Source organism: Pieris napi, chromosome 8 (genome assembly GCF_905475465.1).
Source record: "Pieris napi chromosome 8, ilPieNapi1.2, whole genome shotgun sequence".
In the NCBI taxonomy this organism is placed as follows: domain Eukaryota; kingdom Metazoa; phylum Arthropoda; class Insecta; order Lepidoptera; family Pieridae; genus Pieris; species Pieris napi.
The window spans coordinates 2,602,413-2,629,320 of NC_062241.1; the positions used below are offsets into that span (position 1 = coordinate 2,602,413).

The 26,908-nt window shown below is 34.0% G+C and overlaps 1 protein-coding gene across 1 annotated transcript; it reads right to left on the reverse strand.

Moving 5' to 3' along the window:
* Positions 1-815: 815 nt before the first annotated feature.
* Positions 816-25,975, reverse strand: LOC125051875 (hemicentin-1-like). The gene is made up of 23 exons (XM_047652481.1): positions 25,708-25,975; positions 22,337-22,566; positions 21,687-21,809; positions 20,063-20,164; positions 19,333-19,461; positions 16,512-16,686; positions 15,368-15,546; positions 14,751-14,838; positions 14,035-14,192; positions 13,488-13,693; positions 12,193-12,389; positions 11,485-11,656; positions 10,868-10,968; positions 10,186-10,336; positions 8,904-9,028; positions 8,254-8,397; positions 7,279-7,410; positions 6,196-6,308; positions 5,396-5,623; positions 3,768-3,903; positions 2,711-3,393; positions 1,836-2,015; positions 816-1,102 (listed from the first exon to the last, which is right to left on the reverse strand). Exons 1-23 carry the CDS (start codon positions 25,931-25,933, stop codon positions 854-856), a joined length of 4,227 nt encoding a protein of 1,408 aa, XP_047508437.1. The 5' UTR covers positions 25,934-25,975; the 3' UTR covers positions 816-853.
* Between the last annotated feature and the right edge of the window lie 933 nt (positions 25,976-26,908).

Consider the following 26,908-nt stretch of genomic DNA (forward strand, 5'->3'; position numbering starts at 1 on the left):
CGTTCTTGCAAGGTGGCCTCGCGTCAAAAACGAGAATGCATTAAGGCAAGGGCGGAGGTAATAACCACCATAATAACCATTTATATAAGTTTACTAATCATAATTTTAATATGATTTTAACATTAAAACAACGATATGCTGTTGTATATTGAAAGTAAATAAATAGAAATTCTTAAAATATATGAATACACCAGCAGATCCGACATACGTTGTGCTATACACACGTCTTAATAAAAGTCCAACTATGTACATAAAAACTATAAATGGCGCTGAAGCTGGCGCGGCTTGTGCTGTAATGGGATACGTCGAGCAAGGATTTTGTGCGCCTTACAGCAAAAATATTGGCTAAAAAGGTTGAATAAAAAAAAAAAAAAAAAAAAATATGTTTATTATGGAACATAAGATACAGGCATCCCTACTCATCGGCAAAGAAGACAGAGGGTGTAGGCTGAGAGAAAAAGCCGGCGTAAAAGCTCTCGGTACTCTTTTAAAAATTACGAATCAAAAGTGGATACTTTTTGGTGATTCAACCGTTTTCTTTATTACTTTAGATATTATGTGTACGTGAATACTGTAGAATGGTTTTACGTTCGTAATTCAAAAATAAAAGAGGCTGGAGGAATTCGTCGTGTTTTATCAAATAAATACTTCAAGGCTTAATTAATAACGAATCATTAGGTAGCATTAAGAACTTAATTTATTATAAGGGACTGTGGAATTCTGAGTTCATGCAGCCTTAATGAAAACTAATTTACAATTAACAATGAATTAATTACCTACTATATTATTTCGACATTTCTGAAAAATATAATTTGATTGAAATTTAAATATATAATTGTTATAATGTTGTATCTTAAACTAAAACTCTTTTCACGTCTTTAACAAAGCAAATACCGTTGAATTTTTTATGGAATTCTTGGTAAGTGCAGCAAAATGTGTAGCCCTTCCTGTAGTCTTTCCAATCAGGGTTTTTCAGCCAACTGACACCGTCACAAATGTCTTTGCATAGCACGAATTTCTCAGCATCTTTCCGTGAGGAGATTTCTGGACTATTCACTTGAACTATAACAACGCATGCCTCCTTTTCCGCATCGCAAACAATCTGTAATAATAATTATTAACTTTGATAGATATCTAGTATATTTTAATGTATATGCAGGTCACATATAACATTACTTGTATTTGTTTTTTATTCACTAAATAATATCATTTATACCAGCAAGTTAGGATTGCATAGAGAAGTTTAAAAAAAATAAAACGTTCATAAGGAAATCTTTATATTATATACTATACAAAATGCTTTATACCTCACAAACAGGTTGGTTCATAAAATTTCAGGACCTTACCGACTTTGAAAATATGAATTATTATTTTTGTATGAAGAAAAATTGTCAGATTTTCAATAGGATTCAGGGCATATACGTCTAATAGGGTTGTTCCTAGTAAAAGATATTTTACACTACTAACACAATGATATTGGCATTTAAACATAAGCGAATACGAACAACAATAAGTTAAAATAAACACCTAGAGAGCGTTAAAACTTCGTCTGCTACAAAACATTTTCCCTTGACAATTACTAAACAGCATTGATCGTAGGATTACAGTTTTAATTTTAATTAAATATTATTGGAAAACGACCTGCCTGATCCGCTTCTTAAATGAAAGCAGTTTTTCTAACCTCATATAAACATAATTTTATAGATAGTTAAACTATTCGTGTTAAAAGTATTTTTATATTAAGGCTTGTGAATTTTTATTGGTATATTTTACCACTTATATACTGTTAAATATTACTTAAATTTTACAGAATAGGATATAACAAATCCACGTACCTTCCAGAAATACTTTGGTACTGCTATTGAACGCCCATATCTATCAGATATAGCAATATTAATATTAACTCCAAACGAAGTAGGCATGGAGAGTTGTCCTGAAACTCCACTCCATACAAGAAGTCCGTGATTCATTGTCTTTTTCAACGCAAATACACGACGCTCAATTTCATCCCAATTCTGAGGAAATTAAAACAAAGATCTCTTCAAATGTATAGAGAGTAGTGTTGGCCTAGTGGCTTCAGCGAGCGCATTTAACATTCGCTCGAACGGTAAAGGAAAACATCGTAAGGCTTCTTCGAATCGGCTTGGCCAAACTCAAAATGTTGATGGCGTGTGTGTGTGTCAGGCACAGGAGGCAGCTGGTTCCGCATGGTAGTGGTGCGCGTCAAAAACTGCAACCCTCAGCTCAGCTCAACGACGGACGTTGAGGATACGGATGGTATTATGTATTCTGGCTTGACGTCCGATGATGAAACTCAGCTGCAGGTATTAGTCTCAACAAATTCTCTGAACACTCGCCATGTTGAGAGCTGTAGAAGATGCAGAGAGCCCCACATCTCTACGCAACGCCAAGGGAACAAGCCACTCGGAAAGTGATTGGTCGTCGAAGATTCGAATTGCTCTTCGTTGTAAGCTGGAAGCTGGTACTGGGAGGCTCCCACCCAGAGCTGAGAACAGTACATCACTACCGCTTGCAACTCTATAAAGCGCAAATTCGTGTCCGCATAGACTACTGTTCTCACCTCTGGGCGTCAGCTCCCCATTACCAGCTAACTAACTATGGATAAAGGAATTAGCAATAGATTAATTTTGTCACAACTAATTTTTGTCTTTTTTTATTATTATTATTTTAGAAATATTCAATATCTTACCACTTTATAGTGACTCCATTGAGGCTCGACGTTTACATATTTGAAAGCAATTGCTTGCGTTCCGGGAAACAAATCCTTGGGATTAACCATCTGTTGTTTTTCAAAACATCCACCCTTTCTATAAAAGTCCGTCCAAGTAGATTTCGATATATCGTTATTTTGCTTGTCACAGTCATACAAGGAATCAAAATCAAATTGCATGTAGCTATCGCCTTCAAAATTTATAGGTGGCGCTACGTTACTGGAAGATTTGTGTATAAAGTTTCGAATATATATCGAAACTCTTGTGTCTATGTCAAAGCATACTTCATAGATGGGCAAAAACTTAGTGTTTACTTCATAACCAATCATGATTAATGTATTTCTTCTTGAGGCAAAGCTGCATCTGATGCGCGTGTTTCTAAAAGAGGATTTAACGGGTTCGTGACACTTTACATCTCTGTAGTCTATATCTTGATTAGTGGTTTTAAAAATGGAATCTTTGTCACATACTGCGTTGATAGATTCACCCAAGTTATTTCCGTGATATTCGACGTAGCTGTTTCGGCAGTGCAAGAAAACAGTTTCACTTTTGGGAATGTTAACTTTATAATCGACTACATCAAATCTTGGTATATATCTTGTTCTGGTTAACAATAAAGGTTCTGGTTTCGCAAAATGACTCCTGACATCTAGTGTACAATCTAAAAGTGATTTTTTCGTATTAGAACATGGCAAGTTGTATTACAACGATATTGGTCTCCTAACTTAACCTTCATAGGTAATGTTATTATTTGTAAAGTAACTAATATGTTTATATATATACTTATATTTTATATTTTAACTATAATAATTGAAATGTAACAATTCCTCGCTGTAATTCGAAAATTATACCCTCATGGAAAAAGCACCAGCTCTGGGGTCACCGATACAAAACAATATATTTTAGAAGACCCCTGCAATACTTCTTCTTTTACTTTCCAGTAGATAAGGTAATATGTGAAGAAATAAAAAAAAATTCATACGAAAATGTTTAGTTCTAAGGTTTTAATTCTATTTTTAAATTAATATTACTTACTAGGAGCTACAATGCTAAAAGTACGCGTGATTTCTCCAAACGCATTCCTCACTTCACAGGTGAATGTCCCGAGATCTTTTGTATATATATATTGATCTGTTTTGCGTAATTTTCGGTCATTGTGATACCACACCACCTAAATAATTTTGTTGCATTAAAAAAATGTTTATGTATAAATATTTCTTCAAAATACAAAAAATTCATTCATACTACTTTTGAATTTACAAGTGTTACTCTATTACTAGACTAACAGCGAGCAGTGAGGGCTTAGTGCAAGATACTGTGTGTGCTACTCTCGACACTGAGATTCATAATTTAATGTTTTAATCGGCGTTGTTTGAAGGTCGATTTACATCAAATGCTCATAAAAATTACAAAGAATGCTCTTGTTCTAGCTCTAGCTCTATGTTCGTTTGATGTAAATCGATACCTCTAGCTTTTGTTTACACTAAAAGATTACGAAAGAATGTTCTTGTTCTAGCTCTAGCTCTATGTTCGTTTGATGTAAATCGACCTTGACACAACTTTCTACTTGCCTATTAAGAAAAAATACTCGGTGGATATTTTCAGCAACTCCATAGAGACCTTATGCTTAGTTATAGCAACCTTGCATTGTTAATTATTTACTATTATTATTATTTTATTTTGTTTTCATATATTCCTACCTAATTACTATTAATGAATTCATATTGTTTTTCCTATACATTCGCAGACGTTTGACGGGACCTACTTCTACTTCTTTGATACAAAAAAAACCCCTTGGGATTTGCAGCGTCTGCTTTGAATGCGAGGAAGTTGCATGGCGCTGGATTTCTTAAGTTCTGATGTTATTTTTAAACTGTCTGTGTGTCTGTTTATCTTTTTTCTAACATATTTATAAATCATTGATTGTCCTCGTTTTAATATTTGTGATCTTTATAACTTCGTTCCATTTTTTATTAGTAAACCAAATAAAACAAAAACATATAACTGTCAATCAGAAATGATGCTCTGTTTAAATTGTAAAATTTGACTGGTATAATTTGTTTTAAACATTTGGGCATACTTGGCGAAACACTATTCAGAAGGCCAACTGAGAAGTGAAAACTTTTTGTCCATATATTCAGATATCATAAAGGATTACAAAATATATTTTTTTTAACTGAAACGAGTCAGTCACTTTTCGAACTCACACAGCGGTTTGCGGTCGTAAAGCAGTCATTTTACGATTTGGCATTCTAATAAACAATAAACTACAAGGAGGGACCTTATCAGAATGCCAAATCATAAAATGACTGCTTTACGACTGATTTGAGCGCGACCGCCGCTGTGAAAACCGCTGTGTGAGTTCGAAAAGTGAGTTACAGAATCGCAGGGCTGGCCTCTAGAGTTCATAGCCACACATGGAATTAAGACCCTATGTCTTGTTGATACTTTCGAATGACATAAAGATCAATATATTCCAATATATTTTTGATATATTATCATATCGTATTTAGCAGAGTCTTACCTAAGAGGTGGTCTTTTTTTATATATAGAAAAGGGGGCAAACGGGCAGGAGGCTCACGTGTTGATAAGAGATACCGCCGTCCCTGGACACTCTCAAAGCCAGAGGGCTCGTTAGTGTGTTGCCGGCCTTTTAAATTTACCTGTGGTGTAGGGTAGCCTATCGCCTCACAACTAAGGAATACATCATTATCTTCCACATAATCGATCGTTGTAAGCTCGTTCGTAGCAAACTCTGGAGCTGAGCAAACAAAGATCTTGATTTGATAACTCTTAGAGTCAAGAAAATTGCTGACTCTGCATGTGTATACGTCTGATTCGGTCAGTCTTCCAAACAAACTCAAAGTGGTGTCCGGTAATAAACTTTTACCCTATAAAAGTAATAATAATAATTATTGGATTATTTAAGCAGACAATCATAAGTCACGGTGTTATTGTATTGTGTTAGTTACAATATTGTCCTAAATATTGTATTAGTAGGTTAGCTTTAAAGTAAATTTAAACTCAAAACAACTTTATTCATACAGGTATCCAAGTACATTTATGAACGTCAACCGAAAAGATATTAAATTGATTCTAAATTTACATTCACTACAAGTTCGCAAGTCAAGGGCGTAGAGAGAAAGAATAACTAGCAAGAAACTCTCAGCCACTCTTTTTAATCGCCAAGATTTGAGTCATACAAATTGCAAGGAAGAGCAGCCATAAATATTTGAATTGGAGCAAATCAATCCTAAGGATTAGGATCCGTCCCAAGTAATCTGGCATCGTACGATGGCAGATGAGGGAATGATTTGGAGCCAGGGGAGATACGAGGCTTAAGACCGAACGTGAAAGAGACTCACTGTGGAGGCCCTCTGCCCCATCTAGGGCTTATAGGGCATTAAGTCAAGTGAGTCAAGAACCTGTGGGCCACTCGCCAATTATCATATTAATTACGTACCTTATACCATCGCACTAAGTCCAATTTACTATGAGGCAATTTACATTCGATATCACTTATTTGGTCTTTATTTATACACAGTTCGTTTGTCGTGACTTCTAGCTCTGGTGATGCTAAAAATAATTTTAAAAGTGCACTATTATGTTTGATCTTTGTTAGTATTACATAAAATGAACCATTGAATAGCCATTGCATATGACCCAGTGATGCTATACTATGTTGTATAGGTTAAAAAGAGGGTTTAATAACCTACATACATACTACATAGGTTTAATTTTAGCCAATTGTTTTTACATAATAAAGAGCTTTAGGCATGATAATCTAGTGGCGCTGGAGTGTGGGAAGAGAACCTATGTGACAGTAATTCAAACTAGGGTCTGAACGGTATAATATTATTTGCTACGAGTCATTTAATTTATTAAAAATTCTTTTTTTAAATAATTATATATCGAATAATATTATTCATGACCTCATACTCCACGACAGTTCTCTTTCTGTACAGACTCAACAATATATTTCTGAGTGTTTCATTGATTTATTATAAATATCATAACCAGTCTTCTGATACATTTCTCCGATGTTTCACCGACAAATCGGCAGTCAGTATTTGAACGATCGACGTTAGGGTTGATCAGCTGCTTTTGCAATCACTACTCTGTATATATAGCTAGGGAGCTGGTAATATCTAAATGATTTGCTCAATTTTTAATTATGCGATAAGGAATATTAAGGGCCACGTCTGCCACCATGGCTGTGTTGTCAATTGTCTTTTTCAATTGCCCTTAAAATTGTTAAAAAAAAGATATATCTTTGCTCGTGTCTGTCTTTAAGGCTGATGCTTAGAAACCTTGTCAAAATAAAAAAAAGTCAAAAACGTAGGCTCTATCTATCTGACTTTTCATGTTATGAATTTTTAAAGATTTTTTTATAATTTAAAAAAATATATATTAAATGCATGCTTGACAGACCTACGTGTTCGTTTAAGTACACTGCGCAGAAAAATTGTCTGCCACGATCGTAGCGCTGCGTTTTCTAATTAGAGCGAATGAAAAGCTAATCCAAAAGAAATAAAACAAAACTTACTTAAAACGTCAACTTCAAATGTCTCACTTGCACTCCCATACTTGTTTGTCGCCATGCAGATCAGACTACCCGCAAAAGCAATATCTATGTCTCTCATTATCAATGTTCCATTGTCGACGAAATAATTTGTACCTGCATTTAAAAATATGTCATTTTCGATCTTTCAAAAGCTTTTAACCTTTCAAGTAAGTATGTTAGGCAAGATGATGAACCAAGCTTAGAAACTTATAACTTAGTAAGTCAATATGTTGCCTTAAGAATTCTTTGTTGTAATTTTTTCAGTATTTATTTCCCATTCTAAATTAGCATAGTATGCGCGAACATAAATACTAATAATAAAATGTTTTTTACTGTTTGGGTTTATGTTATTCATCATATTGTATAATTATAATAATATAATTATAATTGACGGCTCATTGGTCTAGTGGTTAGTACCCCTGACTGCGAATCCATGGGTCCCGGGTTTGATCCCCGGCTGAGACAAACATCGATGTGATGAGCATTTGGTGTTGTGCTTAGGTCTTGGGTGTTTAAATATGTATTTATATGTCTATCTATCTATAATATGTATGTATATCCGTTGCCTAGTACCCATAACACAAGCTTCACCAGCTTAGCATGGGACTAGGTCAATTGGTGTGAATTGTCCAATCATAAAAAAAAAAACTTTATTCATTTGTTTCAGGTTGTGACAAAATTCATCTATCGCTAGTCCCCACACTAGGGAGTCCCTGTGTTGTGGGTAAAAAGATAACAAATATTCCGAGGTCAATGGTACATATGTAAACAGATCTTTTTAGTAGTTTAAGTGTTAAAAGTAATCAAACACAACTCGTAAAAGACATTACATTTGGGTGAATGAAAAATACTCACAGTATTGAATGGATGTGTGTGCGAGTGTATATATCGTGTAAAGTTTTATCGAGTTAGGCTGTACTTTTCTAATTTGATACAAATACAATAAATAAATATTACCTAGAGCAAGAGGTAATCCATCTTTCATCCATAAAATGTCTGGTTTCGGATGTCCGGTGGCGATGCAAGGTATTTTCAAAGATAAATCTCCAACAACAGCCGTAAATTTTCTCGAAATCAAATTATTCATAATCGATGGAGGAGCTGGAATATGATAATTATTACTGTAATCTATACTTACATTTAATTCTGCTTTTGTTTTTTCTGCCCTAACAAAAATGGGAGCTAACTTAGTGTTTATGGAGGAAGGAATCTGTACTGTTATTCCAAGTTTCTTTTATTTACAACCGGGCAGGAGGCTGAGGATCATCACCGGACGTCAAGGCAGAAAATACCATCCGTATCACCTCGACGTCCGTCGTTCCACAAGTAAGCGTTTCTAAAGGCAGTTTTTGCCCCGCACCACCACTATGTGGAACCAGCTGCCCACTGAATTATTTCCGAACCAATTTGACTTAAGGTCACTCAAGAAAGAGCGTACCAATTCTTAAAAGGCCGGCAACGCACTTGTGAGCCTTCTGGCAATGTATGTCCATGGGCGGCGTTATTACTTAGCATCAGGTGAGCATCATGCCCGTTTACAAAAAAAGGAAGAAAGGAAGTATCTCAAATATGGAAGGAATAAATAGTCAGTTTGGAATCTATATTACCTTCAACATAAACTTCATAGTATAATTTGACATCGTCATTGCTGTTCTGCGCTGTGCAAATGTAATAACCCGCCTGTTCGACTAACATGTGGTCCATCGCTAATGTATTATTATCAAAGGTTGCGCTGAAATCATAAATAAATCTATCTTAAATATCCGATAGTTATAAATACCTATTATTGTATTAGAGTTATAAAAGTGGCACCGTTTAACTCTGGGCCCATGGTTTGTTTTTATTTTATTTGTGTATTTTTGTGCAATTAAAATCCTCGTTGATAAGATTTGCGCCATTTTATATCCGATCCCCTAGCGTAAAAATATCACATATGAATTTGACCAGGTTAAATTGTCCCTATATAAGATTCGCTATATCATTTAGGATCGCTCACTTCTTCCTAACAAAAGTGAGCGGTTTTACAGTTTCGCCATACACCTTTAGTCAATGTTTTTTTTCTAGCGTATAAATAATATATAAATATATATATTTTACTAGTGGACCCGACAGACGTTGTCCTGCATGATATTTCAAGCAATTAGTAAAGCAAAGTATGAAAGTACCGACTGCAGCGCCATCTGGCGGGCTGATTTGTGAATCTAAACCATTCCCAGATCCCCTTGAACACACACACAAAATTTCATCAAAATCGGTCCAGTCGTTTGAGAGAAGTTCAGTGACATACACACACACAGAGGAATTATATATATATATTTTATATTCTAGCTGGTGCCTGCGACTTCGTCTGCACACGATTAAAATAATATTTGTCTGAATGATATAGCGTGAAAGATATTTATCTACTTTATATACCAGAAGCGATTAAAGTAATTAATTTCATTTAGGAATAAATTTATTACTACCAAATATGCATTTGAAATAAATTATCAATTATTATTGTAGTTATGGTACACTATTTTGGCTATAATGACTTACACATAAGATATAGATATATACTGTGGTGGACTTTTTTGTAGGACCATTTAAGATAAACATTTCCATCATACATTACATATGTGTAACTCTCGCGGTTTTGGCAGCGCACGTCAAAATAGCTCGCAGATGGTAGATGTTTTTCCTACTTGATATTTCGGACAATTCACACAATATCTTTTTAAATTATAGCCTATGTGTTATTCAGATTTATAAGCTATATCATTGTAAAGTTTCATTAAAATCCAATAAGTAGTTTATACGTGAAAGAGTAACAAACATCCATCCATATTAACAAACATTAGCGTTTATAATATTAGTAGGATATATGTAAAAAAGCTTAAGTTAAAGTACCTTATTATTTTCTCACAGCAACCAAGGAAAGGCTTATACAACCATTCGACTGTTGGTTTTGGTGTTCCTTCGGCGACACAGTCCAAACTCACGCTACTGCCGACATCCAATTCATAAACGCGTGTAAGTGGTGACTTTATTGATGCTGGAACTGCGGAAAGTCAGATGTTAACTTATTCAGTGGTATTTTATTAATTAACATTAATAATATATAAATTATGGGTAATTAGAAAACTAAAGAATTTAAAAAGTTTGGCCAGTCCTAGCAGCATTTTCTCGCTGTACTAAGTATTTTTATTTCTCTTATGTTCAACCATGGCTTGTCTATGTATCGTTTTATTAAATAATAATGTTTACTCTATTTAATAAACTTTAAAGTTTTAAAGGAGACGCAATAATTGTTTTATTCTTTAACGGTTTTAATAGCAATCTAGCGATTTTTTATCACTTAATCTCAATTTGTCATAACATACTCGATAAGCGAAATTTGTGTAGCAAAAATTAATATTTTTTTTATATAGGAAAGTATTTTCAGCGTATTCTGCGTCTAACGTTGTTGTAACATTAGAATACACTTCAAAATATGTGATCGTAGTGGTAGGTAGTGTAGCTCAAAGACCACGTAAGTTACTAGGTGAGGGCCTCAAAACTATACCTAACACAAATTATAAAAAATACTTACTAAAAACGTTGACATCCACTTGCACCTCTCTATTTGCGTCGCCAAGGCTATTCGATGCTTCACATTTGTACGCGCCCGTGTCTCTATCAGTTGCAATGAAACTAGAACAATGAATTTGTACAAATAATATATTCACACCTAAAAGTAATTAAAAAAATTGTATATCTTTTACTTCAGCAGTTATGGCATAATAGTACCAAGTGCAGTAAAATATTTTAATGATTCTACGTCACGTATTATTATTTTTATAAATATTTACACTCGAAAGCCAAGGTAATGCATGTCAACAATCATAGGAACATTACGAAAACAGTTAAAAAAATCAACAAGGAAAAATCCATATTACTACTATTACGTTCCAAAATACAGTTTCATCGAACGCCGAGGCAAAATATGAAATTCCGTTCGACCTCCGTCGTTCCACAACTGAGCGTTTTTTAAGGCATTTGCCGCGCACCACCATTCTGTGGAAACAGCTTGTCGAGGTATTTCCGAAGCAATACGACTCTGGCATTGAGAGTATCCATGAGCAGCGGTATCACTTAACAACAGATGATATTTCTGCTCGTTTGCCCACTCTTCTAAAAAGAAATCAAAATAATGCAATATAAGTTCACCTTAACGTATGATTTCTGAAAATGTTGTACCGCCCACCGCTTGTGATTTCCCGCCCTTCGTATAACCATCGCACATTTGGTGAAGGTAAGCCACTGACATCACAGTTTATGGAAACAAGCTCTCCGACTATGACAGAAACTTTTTCTGAACCCTTGCTTATGTATGGAGGATCTGAAAAAAAAATCAGTGGCGCTGGAACCTTTTTAGCTCTGGGCCTCAGGTTTCTTTATCTGTTTCATGATCATTTGTCAATCTAATAGGCAAGTAGGTGATCAGCCTCCCGTGCCTGACATGGCTTAAGATAAGCCGGCTTTCCTTTCAAGATATTCCTTCACCGTTTGAGCGAATGTTAAGTGCGCACATAGAAAGAAGTCCATTGGGGCCCAGCCGGGGACCAAACCTACGACCTCAAGGATGAGAGTCTCACGCTTGAACCCACTAGCCAACACTGCTCTAATCTAAACTTTATTGAAACGCATATTTGAGTATTATTTTGATTGATTGTTTAGTAATATTAGGTATTTTAGTTATAAATATACAAATCAAATGTTATAATTAAATTATAACAGTAACTATGTTATGAACGTCAATTAAAAAAAAGATTTAAATGAACATTTACCTAAAATGATGAATATATGTATATATAATTAGTAATACGTATGTCCTTTACTTAAGTGTAATATTTTAAAATCATAATTAAAACTTACATAGGACATATACTTGCATGTCGGCTGAGTCGAATCCTTTCGGATTATAAGCCTTACATTTGTATAAACCAGTATTGCCTAAACCCAATTTGTCTATATGAAACGTTTTTCCGGTAATAGGCAATTTCATAAATTTTTTCGATGATGGATGCTTATGGAACCATTTGATTGAAGGCTTTGGTTTTCCTTTTATGACCCTGTAATATAATATATCATATGTAATAGCTGAGATAAAAAAGGTTTTATCTAACCTCTTTTATATTTGAATTACGAACGTAAAACCATTCTACAGTATTCACTTACACAGAATGTCTAAAGTAATAAAGAAAATGGTTGAATCACCAAAAAGTTTCAACTTTTGATTCAACCTTTTTAGCCAATATTTTTGCTATAAGGCGCGCAATGGGGGCCTCATAGCCTAGCGGTCTCATTAAGTGGCAGCTAGGTGAGGGGTACCGGGTTCGACTCCCGGTTCGAGGGCAAGTTTTAATTTAATTTAAAATTTGTTCTCGGCCTTTGGGAGGGTTGTGCGGTACCGGGCGAGTGCCTGAACTGTACATGGAGGACACGGTCGAATTTCTAAAGACAAGCACGAATTATAAAAAATCCTATACTTGACGCTGGCTAATGCACAAATCGTGCCAGAGCCATTAAAAAAAAAGCCGCACAATTTCCTTGCTCGACATAATTTATGTGATTGGATTTTTATTAAGACATATGTATAGGACAACGTATTTTTAAGAATTTATATTTATTTACTTTCAGTGTACAACAGCATATCGTTGCTTTAACGTTTATATAATCATGATAAAATTATGATCAGTAAACTTATTTAAATGGTTATTATGGTAGTTATTGTTGCAAAGAATGATATTAAAATAGTTAATAACAGCTATCGATAATTATGTAAACCATATTATCAATGTCATGATCCTTTTGTTATCTAATATATAAAACTGTCGTGTCACAATGTTCGTTCCCATACTCCTCCGAAACGACTCGACCGATTCTTATGAAATTTTTTATGCATATTAAGTAAGTGTGAGAATCGGCTACTATCTTTCAAACCCCGCTTTTTTATTTATTGGATTTTTTTTGTTTTTATTTATTTATGATACAGCATACAAAAATACGTAAACCCCTTCATATTTTCACCCCTCTACGATCAACCCCTATTTGTTATTATTGTAGATAGGTCTTTTTATTGAACTAAAAAAATGTTTCCTAGAAATAATATCGTTGCCTAAAAACGTTTGTCACCCTGCAACATCGTGTTTACTTAAACGTTAAAATACCTGCAAAATATGTCAAGACTTTTCCCCCTCGCTTCAAAATACTCATTGACAGATGTATCGATCTTCGGAGCTTCTGACAAAGTTTTAAAATCTATCGATTTCTCGTCAAGTCCCATCGAATTATTTGCTTTACAATTAAAAATATTGTCTTGGTCGTTCGTTGTTTCAAATATACTGACGAATGATGATACGTCGATTGATATTTTCTGTAATAATAATAAGTACATAAATTGGATATATGTGTTTTAAATTTCAAATTAATCAGTCGGTAAATTGACGGATTTGATTGGAGCATGTGATTTTTCTAGGAAACTGTGTAATTTAATGTTATAATTTTTATTTTGTTTCAAAACAAACCCTTTTGTTTGCTTGTATGCCAATTTTCATAATAACAGAATATAAATTAAAATAGTTATAACAAATTATATTATTTTAAAATGGCTGCCCTGTAAAGTTTACTATTTGTCAGATCCGTCAATATTCTACTACTATGGTTTTACTTTACAATATACCAAAATCACTATTGGAACAAAATCATTAAACTTACATTGCCAATATAAAAGACACCAGCAGCATCAGACAAAAGAATATCGGGTTCAGGAAAACCTTCAACATTACAGGTTATTTGGATTTTAGAGTTTTTCTCATCGTTTGTGATCTTCAATTCCTCTATTATTGGCTTGACTTCTTTTTCACTGCCAGCTCCTAAAATCCATTGAGGAAAACTGTTTGAAAACCCTGACCAATAAAGTTTCGAACTTTTCGATTGATTTATTTCTTTCATTAAGCTGATGTCATTGTCTAATTTTGTGGATATTGTGAGTTGTGACTATACTTAGTATTGCTACCAATCATAGTTAATTTAGTCGGGCTTTATAAATGACGCTGAAACTATTGAATGCGTGCGTATTCCACCCGTATCGTCCGTCGTTCTACAACTCAGCGTTTTAAGGCAGTTTTTGACTCGGATATCCACCGACCCAATTCGACTTAGGGTCCTTCAAGAAAAGAGCATACCAATTCTTAAAGCCGGCAACGCGAGCCCTTTGACTTTGTGTCCATGGGCATCGGTATTACTTAACAACAGGTGAGCCTTTTGCCCGTTTGTTTGCTTCCTATTAAAAAGAGATGTGTATAATAAAACACTCTCTTCTACTCATAATCACTTTAAATTACTCAATGCGTAATCGAACTTAGTTTAAAACCAATTAAATATCTAATCAATGTTAACTAACAATTTTTTTAATATTTTAACTTATGTACCTGCACTATTTTTTTTGTCCCAAGGCTCAACAGCTGTTGTGGCATCTCTTCTGATGTTTTCTTTTGTTGATGTTACGATTCCATTTACCTTTAAAATCAAAGATAGTTATAAGACGCAATGATGCAAATTTCTAAAGTTGAGAGCTTCAATATGAAACGAGTAGACCACTCGCGCATTCATGTTGCAGTGTTGGACTTATCAGCAGATTCATTTTTTACGCTGTTTTAATACACTTTCTTGAAAAAAAATCGTAAATATTATAATAATGGTGAATTTATTTTTCAACACGTCTACTTGTGGCAAACAACTTTGGCGCAAAACCGCAACACGATGGAACCGCAACGTCTAAAGCGCTATATGAAGAGCTATTTATTTTAAAATAATGAATTCTTGATGACATTAATTTTATATATAAAGGGTATTATAAAAAAAATCCTATTGAATATATAAATGCTTAAGAATATTTCATAATTAAATAAAGAACATAATTTATCAAAGTCAGCACTAGATATATTATAATAATAAAATCAATAATAAATACGTTATAATAAATTAATCAGATTTACCGGGGTTTAAATAAATTTTTATCTATATAATGCATTAAAAATACACTTACAGCGATTCTAAACATGTCACTTGGTGAAATAAACTCGTTTGTCACATAAAAGTTGCCTCCCTTTTTAATTAGCGGCTTTTTTTCTAATAAATTTCCTTTCAAGTCCAGTATTTCGGCAGATTGTAATTCCACATCATTTCCATTATAAGATAACTCAATATTTAGATGTGTTTTTTCACCTAAAAAAATATTATAATTCATTTAATAAATTTAAGGTATTGAACCCTAGACCTAGATTAAAGCATTTAATCGTCTAGGTAAAGGAGTAGATAATCCGGGGAAGATAATTTGAAAGATTTTATTCAAAACAAAATTCTAGTTAAAATTATTCTGACGCTAGTCCGCACACTATGTTGTGGGGGACTACGGCTCTTCCGTGGTTTCTGGCTAATAGCAAAAAACATAAGCAGCATTCAAGAATATTTTTTTAAGAATACATGTAATTATATAACCCAATAAAGCGCAGCATACAATACTACAGATGTATCAAAGATCGATGGAACGATGTTTGATAGGAAGGAAATAACAGATAAAATAAGAATACATCATTATGTAGAACCTTCTTCCTTAGTAAGTAGCAGATGTCAAAAATATATAAACGTAAGTGGAAATGGGCGGGCACGTAAGAAGAACAGAAAAGTGGAAAAAACGCAAAATAGGAAGACAGTTTAGTAGGTGGATAGAACAGATTGAGGAAACAGCATGTGGTACATGGCAGAGAGTGGTACAGTGCAGGCAGAAATGGTCGGATTTGTTGGAAGCCTTTGCCAACAAAGGGCACACAGATATCTAGAAAGTAAAACATGATAGAACTATAAATGTACATAGTATTGTCTTTTACTGACATAACTTTCACACATTTGATAATAAAACAATTTATTACCGGATTGAAGTTATGTATTTACAATTATTTTTCATAATTTTAAATTTAACCGACGTTTCGCGTGCTTTACAGCGTCTGAACTGAAGACAAAGGGTGTTGAATGTCTGTGATACTTTTTGACATTCAACACATAATTGTAAATACATAAGTTCAATCCGGTAAAAAATTGTTTTATTATCAACTATAAACGTATTTAAATGCAAAGTAACTGTAAAGTAAGTCTCACACACGCAGGGAATGTGAGAGTATGAAATGACTAACCTGCTACGGGCCTAGGAACAGCCTTCTTGCAATCTTCAACAGTTGTCGGTGGTATTACTAAAAATCCATATTGAAATGATACGTCGGTAGATGCCCTAATATCTAGAGTTGATTCGCCGGTGCTTTCTATTACAGCTGTAAAATCACCGGGCACTGCTGGACTCATTTTAATTATCTAAAATTAAATTGTACTTTAAACTTTTTTTAGCCGTCAATCGGCGTACCTAATATTATCTGAAATAATATTAGGTCTGCAAGTCCTAGAGGTCCAGGTCAGGTCTAAGAGGAGAGCCAACGGGAACTAAAGAAATAAAATCTTAATATCTGGTGATTTATTCGGTGTTTGCGTAGATACACAACTTTTGTCCCTTTAGATGTGTGCGAGCTCTTCAACAGCCGATTCACTATATTATGCCGTGACGATTTAATTCTGTGCGCCATTTGAGGAAACTTTCTTAGCGAAAGGTGCTGTCAGTGACAGCCATTCCCTCTGAATCCAAATTTACATTTTTTTGAAGTTATAATTCTGAGTGTAAATTTTTACGATTCACGCGCACACCGTCACAAGAAACCGACACAATGAAGTTAGGTATAGTCATCATTTTAGTTTTTTCTATTGTTAGTGTCGTTTTTTCTACAAACGTAGAATAAACTTTTTGAAAAGATTTCTATCTTGTAACGCCAAAGAAGTATAACTTCTAACGGGTGTACATAACTACACCCACGTTTTTGGTATAAATCCATTTATTTTCATAATACGTAATAATCATAGTAATCACATTTGATTTCCGTTGTTATCTGACAAATATATTTTAATAATAGTCGAAATAGGTTTCCAATGAATCACAGCTAATCTTTTCCGTCATTTCCGCAGATAGTATTCGTAACTAAATTTCAAATATTCGAAGTTACAATTAAAATAATATCTATGATTGATTCACATATATATTATATCCTATACACAAACTAGTATTGGTTGCAAATAATCATTTATTGTATAATAAATTTTTCCCAAAAGTAATACATCAAGTCGATTTTTAAAGACACTAGTCGGAAGATCTTTTAATTCTTTTGGTAAATTTGCCATACAAAATGACGACTCATTGGTCTAGTGGTTAGTACCCCTGACTGCGAATCCATGGGTCCCGGGTTCGATCCCCGGCTGAGGCGAACATCGATGTGATGAGCATTTGGTGTTGTTCTTAGGTCTTGGGTGTTTAAATATGTATTTATATCTATCTATAATATGTATGTATATCCGTTGCCTAGTACCCATAACACAAGCTTCACCAGCTTAGCATGGGACTAGGTCAATTGGTGTGAATTGGCTTTAAAAAAAAAAAAAGCTGTTTTTCCTAAACAGTACCAGATTGATTTTCGGCACAGCTAATTTCGCCCCATGTCTATTTCTTACTTCGACTTCTACATTTGACTTAAAAATATGTATTTTTCTTTGCACGAATAAAGACAATTCTAATATATAAAGACAGTTTGCTCCACAAATTCTATTTATCTTATAATTATTATAATTATATTTTATAACATATAATTATTATATTCTTATAATTCTATTTTCAAGGTAACTTTTAACCCAGTTATAAGCATAACCTCTTATTTCGTAGCAATCTAATTTTTTTAAAGTCTTTCATGACATACAAAGTCTAAAGCCTTTTGTCATATCTAGAAAGATGCAACTTATAAGCATTTTATCATTTAAGCATTCAGTAATTTGTTTGACAAGGGAAAAGCACGCAACGCGTAGCAGAACAATTTTTAAAGAATGGTAGAATAATGTACTGAGTATCCTAGTAATAATAGCATTACCTTCTTTTAATATTCCTGAAATAAAAAGATTTTGCTTTTACGACTTTTTTCCCGGGAAAGATATATTATTATGCGAAATATTTAATTGCTAATTACTACGAAACGAGTGTTAAATGAATGTAATGTAAATGTTGAAGAGAGAGTCTGCGTCTGGCTGTACTCTCGGGGCGTAACAAAAGATTGAGAGAATCGCCACGCTTATAAAACTAAGAAAGCCTGCTTGTACTGCTAGAAAGAAATAGGTTTGACGAGAAAGAATGTGGCGCATTGGATAAACGCATAGTTCAATAATCAAGAAATGCTGTATTTTATCACCTTACGACTGAAACCGGATAAAACCGAAAAGGAAGTATACGTATATAAAAATAGCACTTTCCTTAAAGAGTAGCACAGCCTGTTACAGAATTTTGAGTAACACTGGTGCAGATTCTGTGTTTTTAGTGTGCGACTCTCATATCTAAGGTCGTAGGTTCGATGCCAGGTGGTGCACCAATAAAATTTATTTCGAACGGTGAAGGAGAATATCATGAGCGGCTTGCTTGGAACCAAAAGTCGACGGCGTGTGTTAGGCTGATCACATACTTACCTATTAGATTAATAAAAGGTAGTAGCGCCGCGCTATTGATTTCAATTACAGAATGCTAATTTATCTATATACTAGCTGATCCGGCAAACGTCGTTTTGCCATGTATATCATTTATAATAAAAAAAATAGGGGTTGATCATAGAGGGGTGAAAATTAGGGGTTGTATGTATTTTTTAATGTTGTATCATAAAAAAATGGAAATTAAAAATTTTGTCTAAAAAATAAAAATAAAAATTTAGGGGTGGACTACCCTTAATATCTGGCGGGCTGATTTGTGAATCTAAACCATTCCCAGATCCCCTTGAAGACACACAAAAAATTTCATCAAAATTGGTCCAGTCGTTTAGGAGGAGTTCAGTCACATACACACGCACACAAGAAATATATATATTAAGATACGGTTTTACTTACATAAGTTTCCTCTGATTCTATAATAAGTTCTACTTTTACTTCATTTCCTTTGGAATCTTTCACAATAATATGAGCATCCATACCCACAAGAGACAGTGTAAGAGACTGCACTTTGGTATCGACTGAAAACTAAAGAAATATTATTTTAATAACTAAATAACGTGAGTTGTTAGAACTTAATAACTTATACCGTGTAGGAAAATATCGTATATTTAGGACGCGCCCAAAGATAGATGAAGTCATGGACAGGCTGATCACCAATTTGACCATAGCTAAGTTTATATAACATTTTTAACAGCCAATAAAAAATATAAGATGATTCATTATTTAATTTACACAAAAAGCGTATTACACAAAGACCTGGTTTGATCCCTGGCCTAACAATTATTTCGGATTTATTACGCACGATCTACGTACCTTTAATTTATTAATACATAATACATGTATCAATTTGTCTAATCTATAACCCTTAACCGAGATCTAATAAATAAGACATTGACCCATAAATTAAATGGTTTTGTTAAATTTGTACTGTGGGGCTAGTGAGCCTACGGGACGCCCAAAAAGGGCAGACATTGCAGCCCATGGACAGACATTTAAGTGGGTGCGTTACCGGCCTTTGGAGGAGTATACTCTTTCTTCTTCTCAGTTGAGCGGTATATTGTCTCCCCCAGAATAAGCGGGACAGTCGTATTGTTATTAACGTTTAAAAAATGGTGGTTTTACTTACAGGCATTTGTTTTGTTATTTCTTCATCATCACCAGCTGGAAAGTTTCGATTGTAAAGTTTTACTCTCTTATCTTTAATTGATTCAATTACAAAGTTCAATATCTGAAATCAAATTCATTTTCAATGTTAAATCACATGGTAAGACTAATTCATAAAAAGAAAGTCAGACGTTTTAGAATATTATTGCTCAAGCCGGATCAGTAGATCAAAATAATACGGCGAACATTGACTCTTCTGTGGATCAAATGTGTATATGAATTATGAATGTAAGGAATATAAGAATAAATAAGAATTAAATTAAATAATAATAATTATTATAATTAATTTTTATAATTTTCAATGGATATAAATAGTTGAACAAATTGTTTTGTCTATGACAAAACTCCAATAGCGATACAGATAGCATTCCCGATTTCAATGGCAGGTTGTTGAACCATTCCAAGGTTGCAATATCAGCGCTACGGATGTTGAGGGAAATACAACGTGATATAAAACGCCAGGTTTGGTATTTCATTCGTTATTGCAAGTTACACCGGTGATTATCCTAGCAATGGAAATCCGGTTGGAAATAGTTTTTGAAGGTTTTTTTATTTTTACTTTTATATCTTACGCAAAGAGTAGATTCTCCTAAAAGCTAAAGCATTACACTAACAGCTACCACATCATTCACTCACATGCATCCACGCGTGTTACTTGACACAGGTATTTTCTACTTAAAAGGGTTCCCAAATCTCACATTATTTATTTATTTATTTTATTTATTTTACAATTTACAGCTAAAAAAGGTTTAATATTATATAATTAATATGATGAAGGCCAATTATCGGTTTACACATTTAGGTATTATTACATCTTTACATACTAATGCTCAAAAAACTCTCAAGGCAGCTATATTAAAATCTAAATCATTCAAAGTATTGATCACATAGGGCTTTCTTCATTCTAGCAACACTAGTGCAGAATAAATACAAATCAACCTCCCGACATGCCACATTAAAAGAACGACATGCTCGCAATTGGTATGAATTTTGTCTATATGTATATAGTTCTTGCTATAGGGACGTACAATAAATTTGGCCCGCACAGAAACAATGATGGTGCGTATTATGAATAAACACATTTTTAGTTTTATTTTTTTTAGGTCAAATAAATTTAGAATCACTTGATTTGTTCTCCTTAAAGGTTACATATTGATTGTGTTATAACAATCACCTTTGAAAAACATAAAATGCTTTTAGTGTTTAAAGAAAAAACTTTTTACCGGATTAAAGTTATGTATTATTATAAATTTACAATTATTTAACATAATTTTAAATTTGTCACCGTGACCACGCACGCCGTAAAGCACGCGAAACGTCGGATAAAGACAATACTATGCTTTTAGTGGTTGTTCTTACTGTAACAAATCAATATTATTTCTCAATTTATCTATTTCTGTTCCTGAATTTAAAAAAATATTTTTAGTAAATTTTCTTCTTGATATGGTTACTTCATAGTCCCACTTTAGGGCCACATACATATAATATAATAATACTGAGTTAAAAAGTCTCTTTTGACCGAAAGACCTTATTAGCTTCTAATTCCTATTAGTCAAAGTATTTCCTATTTGTTAGGTAATACATACCTCTTGTGCCTCGTTAATTTCGATATTAAACACCTGGCCTCCTGTGGCCTGAGCGAGTTTCTTGTATACTTTGTAATTAGGACTATTCCTCTCGTCACAAGATCCCGTCAGTAAGAATGTTACCTTTTGATTGTAAAAGAACATTAGGAGGTAAGAAAAGTACTGGTGTCTAGGCATAAAGAGAAAAAGAAGTTTAGTAGTAAATTGACTTATTTTTGTGTTAAGGTTATATATTTATAGTAGGTTAATGCTATCCAAATGCTGTTTTATGAGGTTGTATTCTTTGCAAATACATCTTTAATAATCTAATACTTAGTCTCCGGATTTTCTCTCTCTCTACTACAAGAAAATAAGACATCACAAATTGAACACACATACACATTAGAACACGAGCAATCTATTAAGGTAAACTTAAACAAACAACGACAAATAAAAATGAATTAAATAATAATTAAAACTAATGACTATGAAAACTATGTTAAGCTTATGGATATTACTGACATCTTTCAGCTTTTATATGAGGGATAAGATAAGATAAGATAAAAAATGATTTGATAAGCAGATTGTTCTTAAAGTGTCATCATTGAGAGAAGAGAGGGTTAGAACATGTATTAACAACTTGTATTACTTAAACTATTGTAATACTGAACCTGTATGAATTTCTTGAGGGCTTTTCTTTGAACCTCGTCATACAAATGTATGTCTTTCGCAGTAGCATCAGTGAAAACATAAAACAGTGAGTATGGCCTGCTTTCATCAATCCCTAAGCTTATTCCTGTCAATGACATCTCAGGACACCTACCGCCTCCATCAACAAAAATATCATTTAGACTTGCACTGAATACTTTTTCCTCTTTTGTTTTTGTTCGTAGTTCAACACCTATAGAGAAATAAAAGTTTATTCATTTATTTTTTTACTTTTAACCCTAAATTTATTTTCTGATACACTAATATCTAATAATCCTATGTGTTAGTAAATATTTTTTTAAAGTTAGTATGTGTCAGGAACTCTCTTCGGTAAGGGCCGTCTCCAAGATATGCCATCTTTCTCTATCCCGAGCTATTTTTTTGATGTCATCATCCCATCGAGTGTAAGGTCTGCCTCTGTATCGTTTGCCTGATGGGCCTCTCCATGTTGTTACTGTTTTCTTTCATCTGTGATCTGTGACGCGCGCTAAATGACCCGCCCACTTCCACTTCAGTTTTTTGCGTGGCTTAGAGCATCAATTGCTTTCGACTCTGATCTTCATGTGTCTTATCTTGTGTACCTGTTCCTTTCCAGGCATGTATTTATATTACTTTTTGTTTTATTTGTAAATTTCCATGTTTTCCATGCATATGTCAGACAGAGTAATACAAATTATGAGTAATAAAAGCACTGGGAACATTCTTAACTCTGGCCGTCCAGGTATTTTTAGCGTAGTTGTCGTTCGGTACCGTGACAAACTTGTGTCAGAAGTTGAAACTCTAATACCTCTTGGATTGGGGTTGGGGTTGAATCTAGTGCAATTTAAAACACAAAGACACAAGTTTGCACTTGTGTTATGTCTGAACTTTTCTTCGGCTAAAAAAACACTCTTTGTTAGCGAATTCTCTCTTTGAAGATGCTCCTTTAAGATCTCAATATTAGGCAGAAGTATTAAATGATTTTTAGTTTCGCGGTCTTTTGAAGGAATGGCTAATTAGCCACTATTGAGCTTGGTGTGCTCAGTAACACGAGAGTATACTTAATTTTCGACCACCGCTTGCAACTTTATAAACTATAAATAGTACTGTTATCACGTCATGTCACTGGGCGGAAGCTCCCCAGTAACGAACCTTTCACTTGACCATATTCAACGAAGAGCGATTCGAGGCGTTGACGACCAGTCACATTCCGATTGGCGTGATCCCTAGACGCTGCTGAGAGAAAAGAGACTCTGCATCTTCTACCGCATTTACCTCAGTAAGTGTTCAGAGGACTTGAGTTTCATCATCGGACGTCGAGGCAGAATACGAAATTCCACCCGTGTCCCCTCAATGTCCGACGTTCCACAACTAAGCGTTTTTTAAGGCAGTTTTTACCGTGCACCACCACTACTTGGAACCAGCTGCCGATTGAAGTATTACCAAACCAATTCGAAATAGGGTCCTTCAAGAAAAGAGCGTACCAATTCTTAAAAGACCGGCAACGCACTAATGAGCCTACTGGCTGAGTATTGTTCATGGTCGGCAGTATCTCTTAACATCTAATACGCCGTGAATTATTAGCCCGGTCATTTTAGACAATTGAAATAAAGAAAATTCCGACAAAGCCAAATTTTCGTAGAGACCTTAGGTTTACCACAAGGAATAAAGTGTCAAAAGTCCCCATCAGTCCCATGTGAGCTTAGCGACTTATTCGGGGTCCAAGGTCAAAATTTTAGGTTTTTTGGATTTTTCTCGAAAACGGTAAGTTTTATCGAAAAGTACCTCAGAGCACAGTTGTAGATCTTAAAATTCTCTATAAAAATGGTCCCTATGATTTTTTCTCTAAGACCCACTATTTCCTAGATATTGCGCTTGTAAGAATCACGTTCTACATAATATGCACACATTTCCTCACCACCTGTGAGGTAGTGTACTCGGCGCGTTTTTTTTAACGTGGTATCCACGGTAGGCCTATTTCACGAACCTTTCTGACGATATTTTCAGGAACAATAATTATTTAATAGTATGAAGATTATTGATATGGGTTATTGAGTTTAACTGTCGTTCAAACTTTTTTTTATTACTTTAATCTGACTCATACTCTTCATATTCAACTTCAACAATCATGTTTTCTTCAATTTCTTCTTGTTCTTCTTCTTCTCTTTCCTGTTGATAAGCGCTTAGAAATTGTTCAAATGAAGATGAATCAGTTGTCTCTTCATCAAAATCACATGAATATTCCTCTCTTGTATTTAATGGAACATTTGAGCAAGAGACACCTTGGCAATTGGTACACGCTGGAGAACACTGCAAGCCTACTTTTTTACAGCCACATTTGGCACTACAACCTTTCTTGCAATTGCAAAAAATAGTGTTAAGAAGTTTTTCTGGAGCAGGGGGCAGTAAAGTTCGAATCAATTTCCAACCCCAGTCTTCAGGGTTCAGTTCATTGCCTTGCCATGTCTGAACTTGATAGTATACTCGAAACAAATGTTGACTATCAGATGCCGATGTTGGAGGAAGACAAGATAGCTGTACTTGCTTTTTGTTTCGTGTATTTTTTACAAATGTTAAATATCTGTACGTATCTATGCAATCAATTTTTTTTGGAGCTCCATAAACCGCAAGAAGAAACCGAATTCCTTTAGTAATTAGTATTTGAGGTGAAGAATTAATTTCTGTAAATACTTTTGCGCAGTCAATCAAATCATTTTTTTCAAATAATTTTAATACTGAATTTTTGCCCCTTCTAAACATTGCAGACGTAGTATCGCATCCGGTCATCGCATGTAAAAATAAAATAAAGTTTTGGCATTTTGGATAAGCTGATAAACTTTTAGAAGAATATATTTCTGTCCGTTGCTGCGCCTTCCCAGGTTATACTAATAATGTATACATAAAAGAGACACGAGTAGGCATTTTTGCTTGCTTGAGTACCTAAATATGTATATACGTGGCATATCTGGAATATGATTCTTACAAGCGCAATATCTGGGAAATAGTGAGTCTTAGAGAAAAAATCATAGGGACCATTTTTTTTAGAGAATTTTAAGATCTACAACTGTGCTCTGAGGTACTTTTCGATAAAACTTACCGTTTTCGAGAAAAATACAAAAAACCTAAAATTTTGACCTTTGACCCCGAATAAGTAGCTAAGCTCACATGAAACTGATGGGGACTTTTGACACTTTATTCCTTGTGATAAACCTAAGGTCTCTACGAAAATTTGGCTTTGTCGGAATTTTCTTTATTTGATCACTATTTTTATGTCTAAAATGACCGGGCTAAGAGCCGGCTTGCGTGTTGCATGAAATAAAGAGTATTTATTAATCTAATAATCACAAAGACTAACCTGGATCGTTGAAAGTGACCAAAACGAAGTCCTCAATTTCTGATGCCTTCGAATTCAGCACAGCATTAAACACATCACTAGCTTTAATTTTAACTTGATTTATGTATCTCTCCATGGAACCAGTATCATCAATCACAAATGTTAAACTCCTTTTCAAATCATCACTCAACACATGGTGGAATAGGAATACTAACATAAATTTTGCTACGTAATTTGTTAATACCATTTTGATGTTTTCAGTTCAAACGTGTCGACGAGACTGACTGAGTTCCGGTTGCGACAGACTTAAATAACTTATTACTTTATGTGCTTTATCAGTGGATGAAATTCCGTTTGCACCGGTATCTTTGTTGGGGGGGTATTTTCCATATAGGATTTTCCCTGTTTTGAATATTTCTCGGATGGAAATACTGTTTGAACCCCTTTAATTCCTGATATTTGCATATTGATCTAGAAAGTGACTGTGACTATGATCGTCACTAAAGAATTACATATTAATCGCTTCTAATTTTACATTTACTGCCAGTTCTCAAATCAAGAGCGTAGAACGGACGAGAAGAACTGGCAATAAACTCTCCGCCACTCTTTAATCGCCAAGTTTACTACAAGTTTACATAACACTATGTTCCACATGATATCTTAAGTTATTAATAGTTATTAATAAAAATAAAAAAAACAAAAATTGAAAGAAAAAACTTTTTAACCGGATTAAAGTTATGTATTATTATAAATATACTATAGATTTATTATAAATATGATATAAATTTGTCTTCTATAATAGGCAGTAGACATTGTAAAATAGGAGCGGAGCACGCACTTACATTCTTGTGTCATCTTTTTTGTAATGAAATTAATTTTAAATTAATGTTGAGAGTTTAAGCAACGCCTTTTTTATAGTTTTTGTATGTTAATAACATAATAAGCCTCAATATTATTTAATCTTTTTATGATAATTTTTCTGATATAGTTGCAATTTATATCGTTGAATTGATTTCCTTAAATAGTGTAAAGAATTGGTTGTTTTTGGTGAAAACAGGTATATATATGATTTATTATTATTAAGTAATTCATCTGTTTCTGTTCTGTCGAAGTCGCACATTGTGGCAAGAACCATGCGGCATGACAACACATTGCGTCATGTGGCAGACTGTCGCCGCTTGTATCCGAGCACAATGGATTCCATGCGACATTTTTCGTGCGT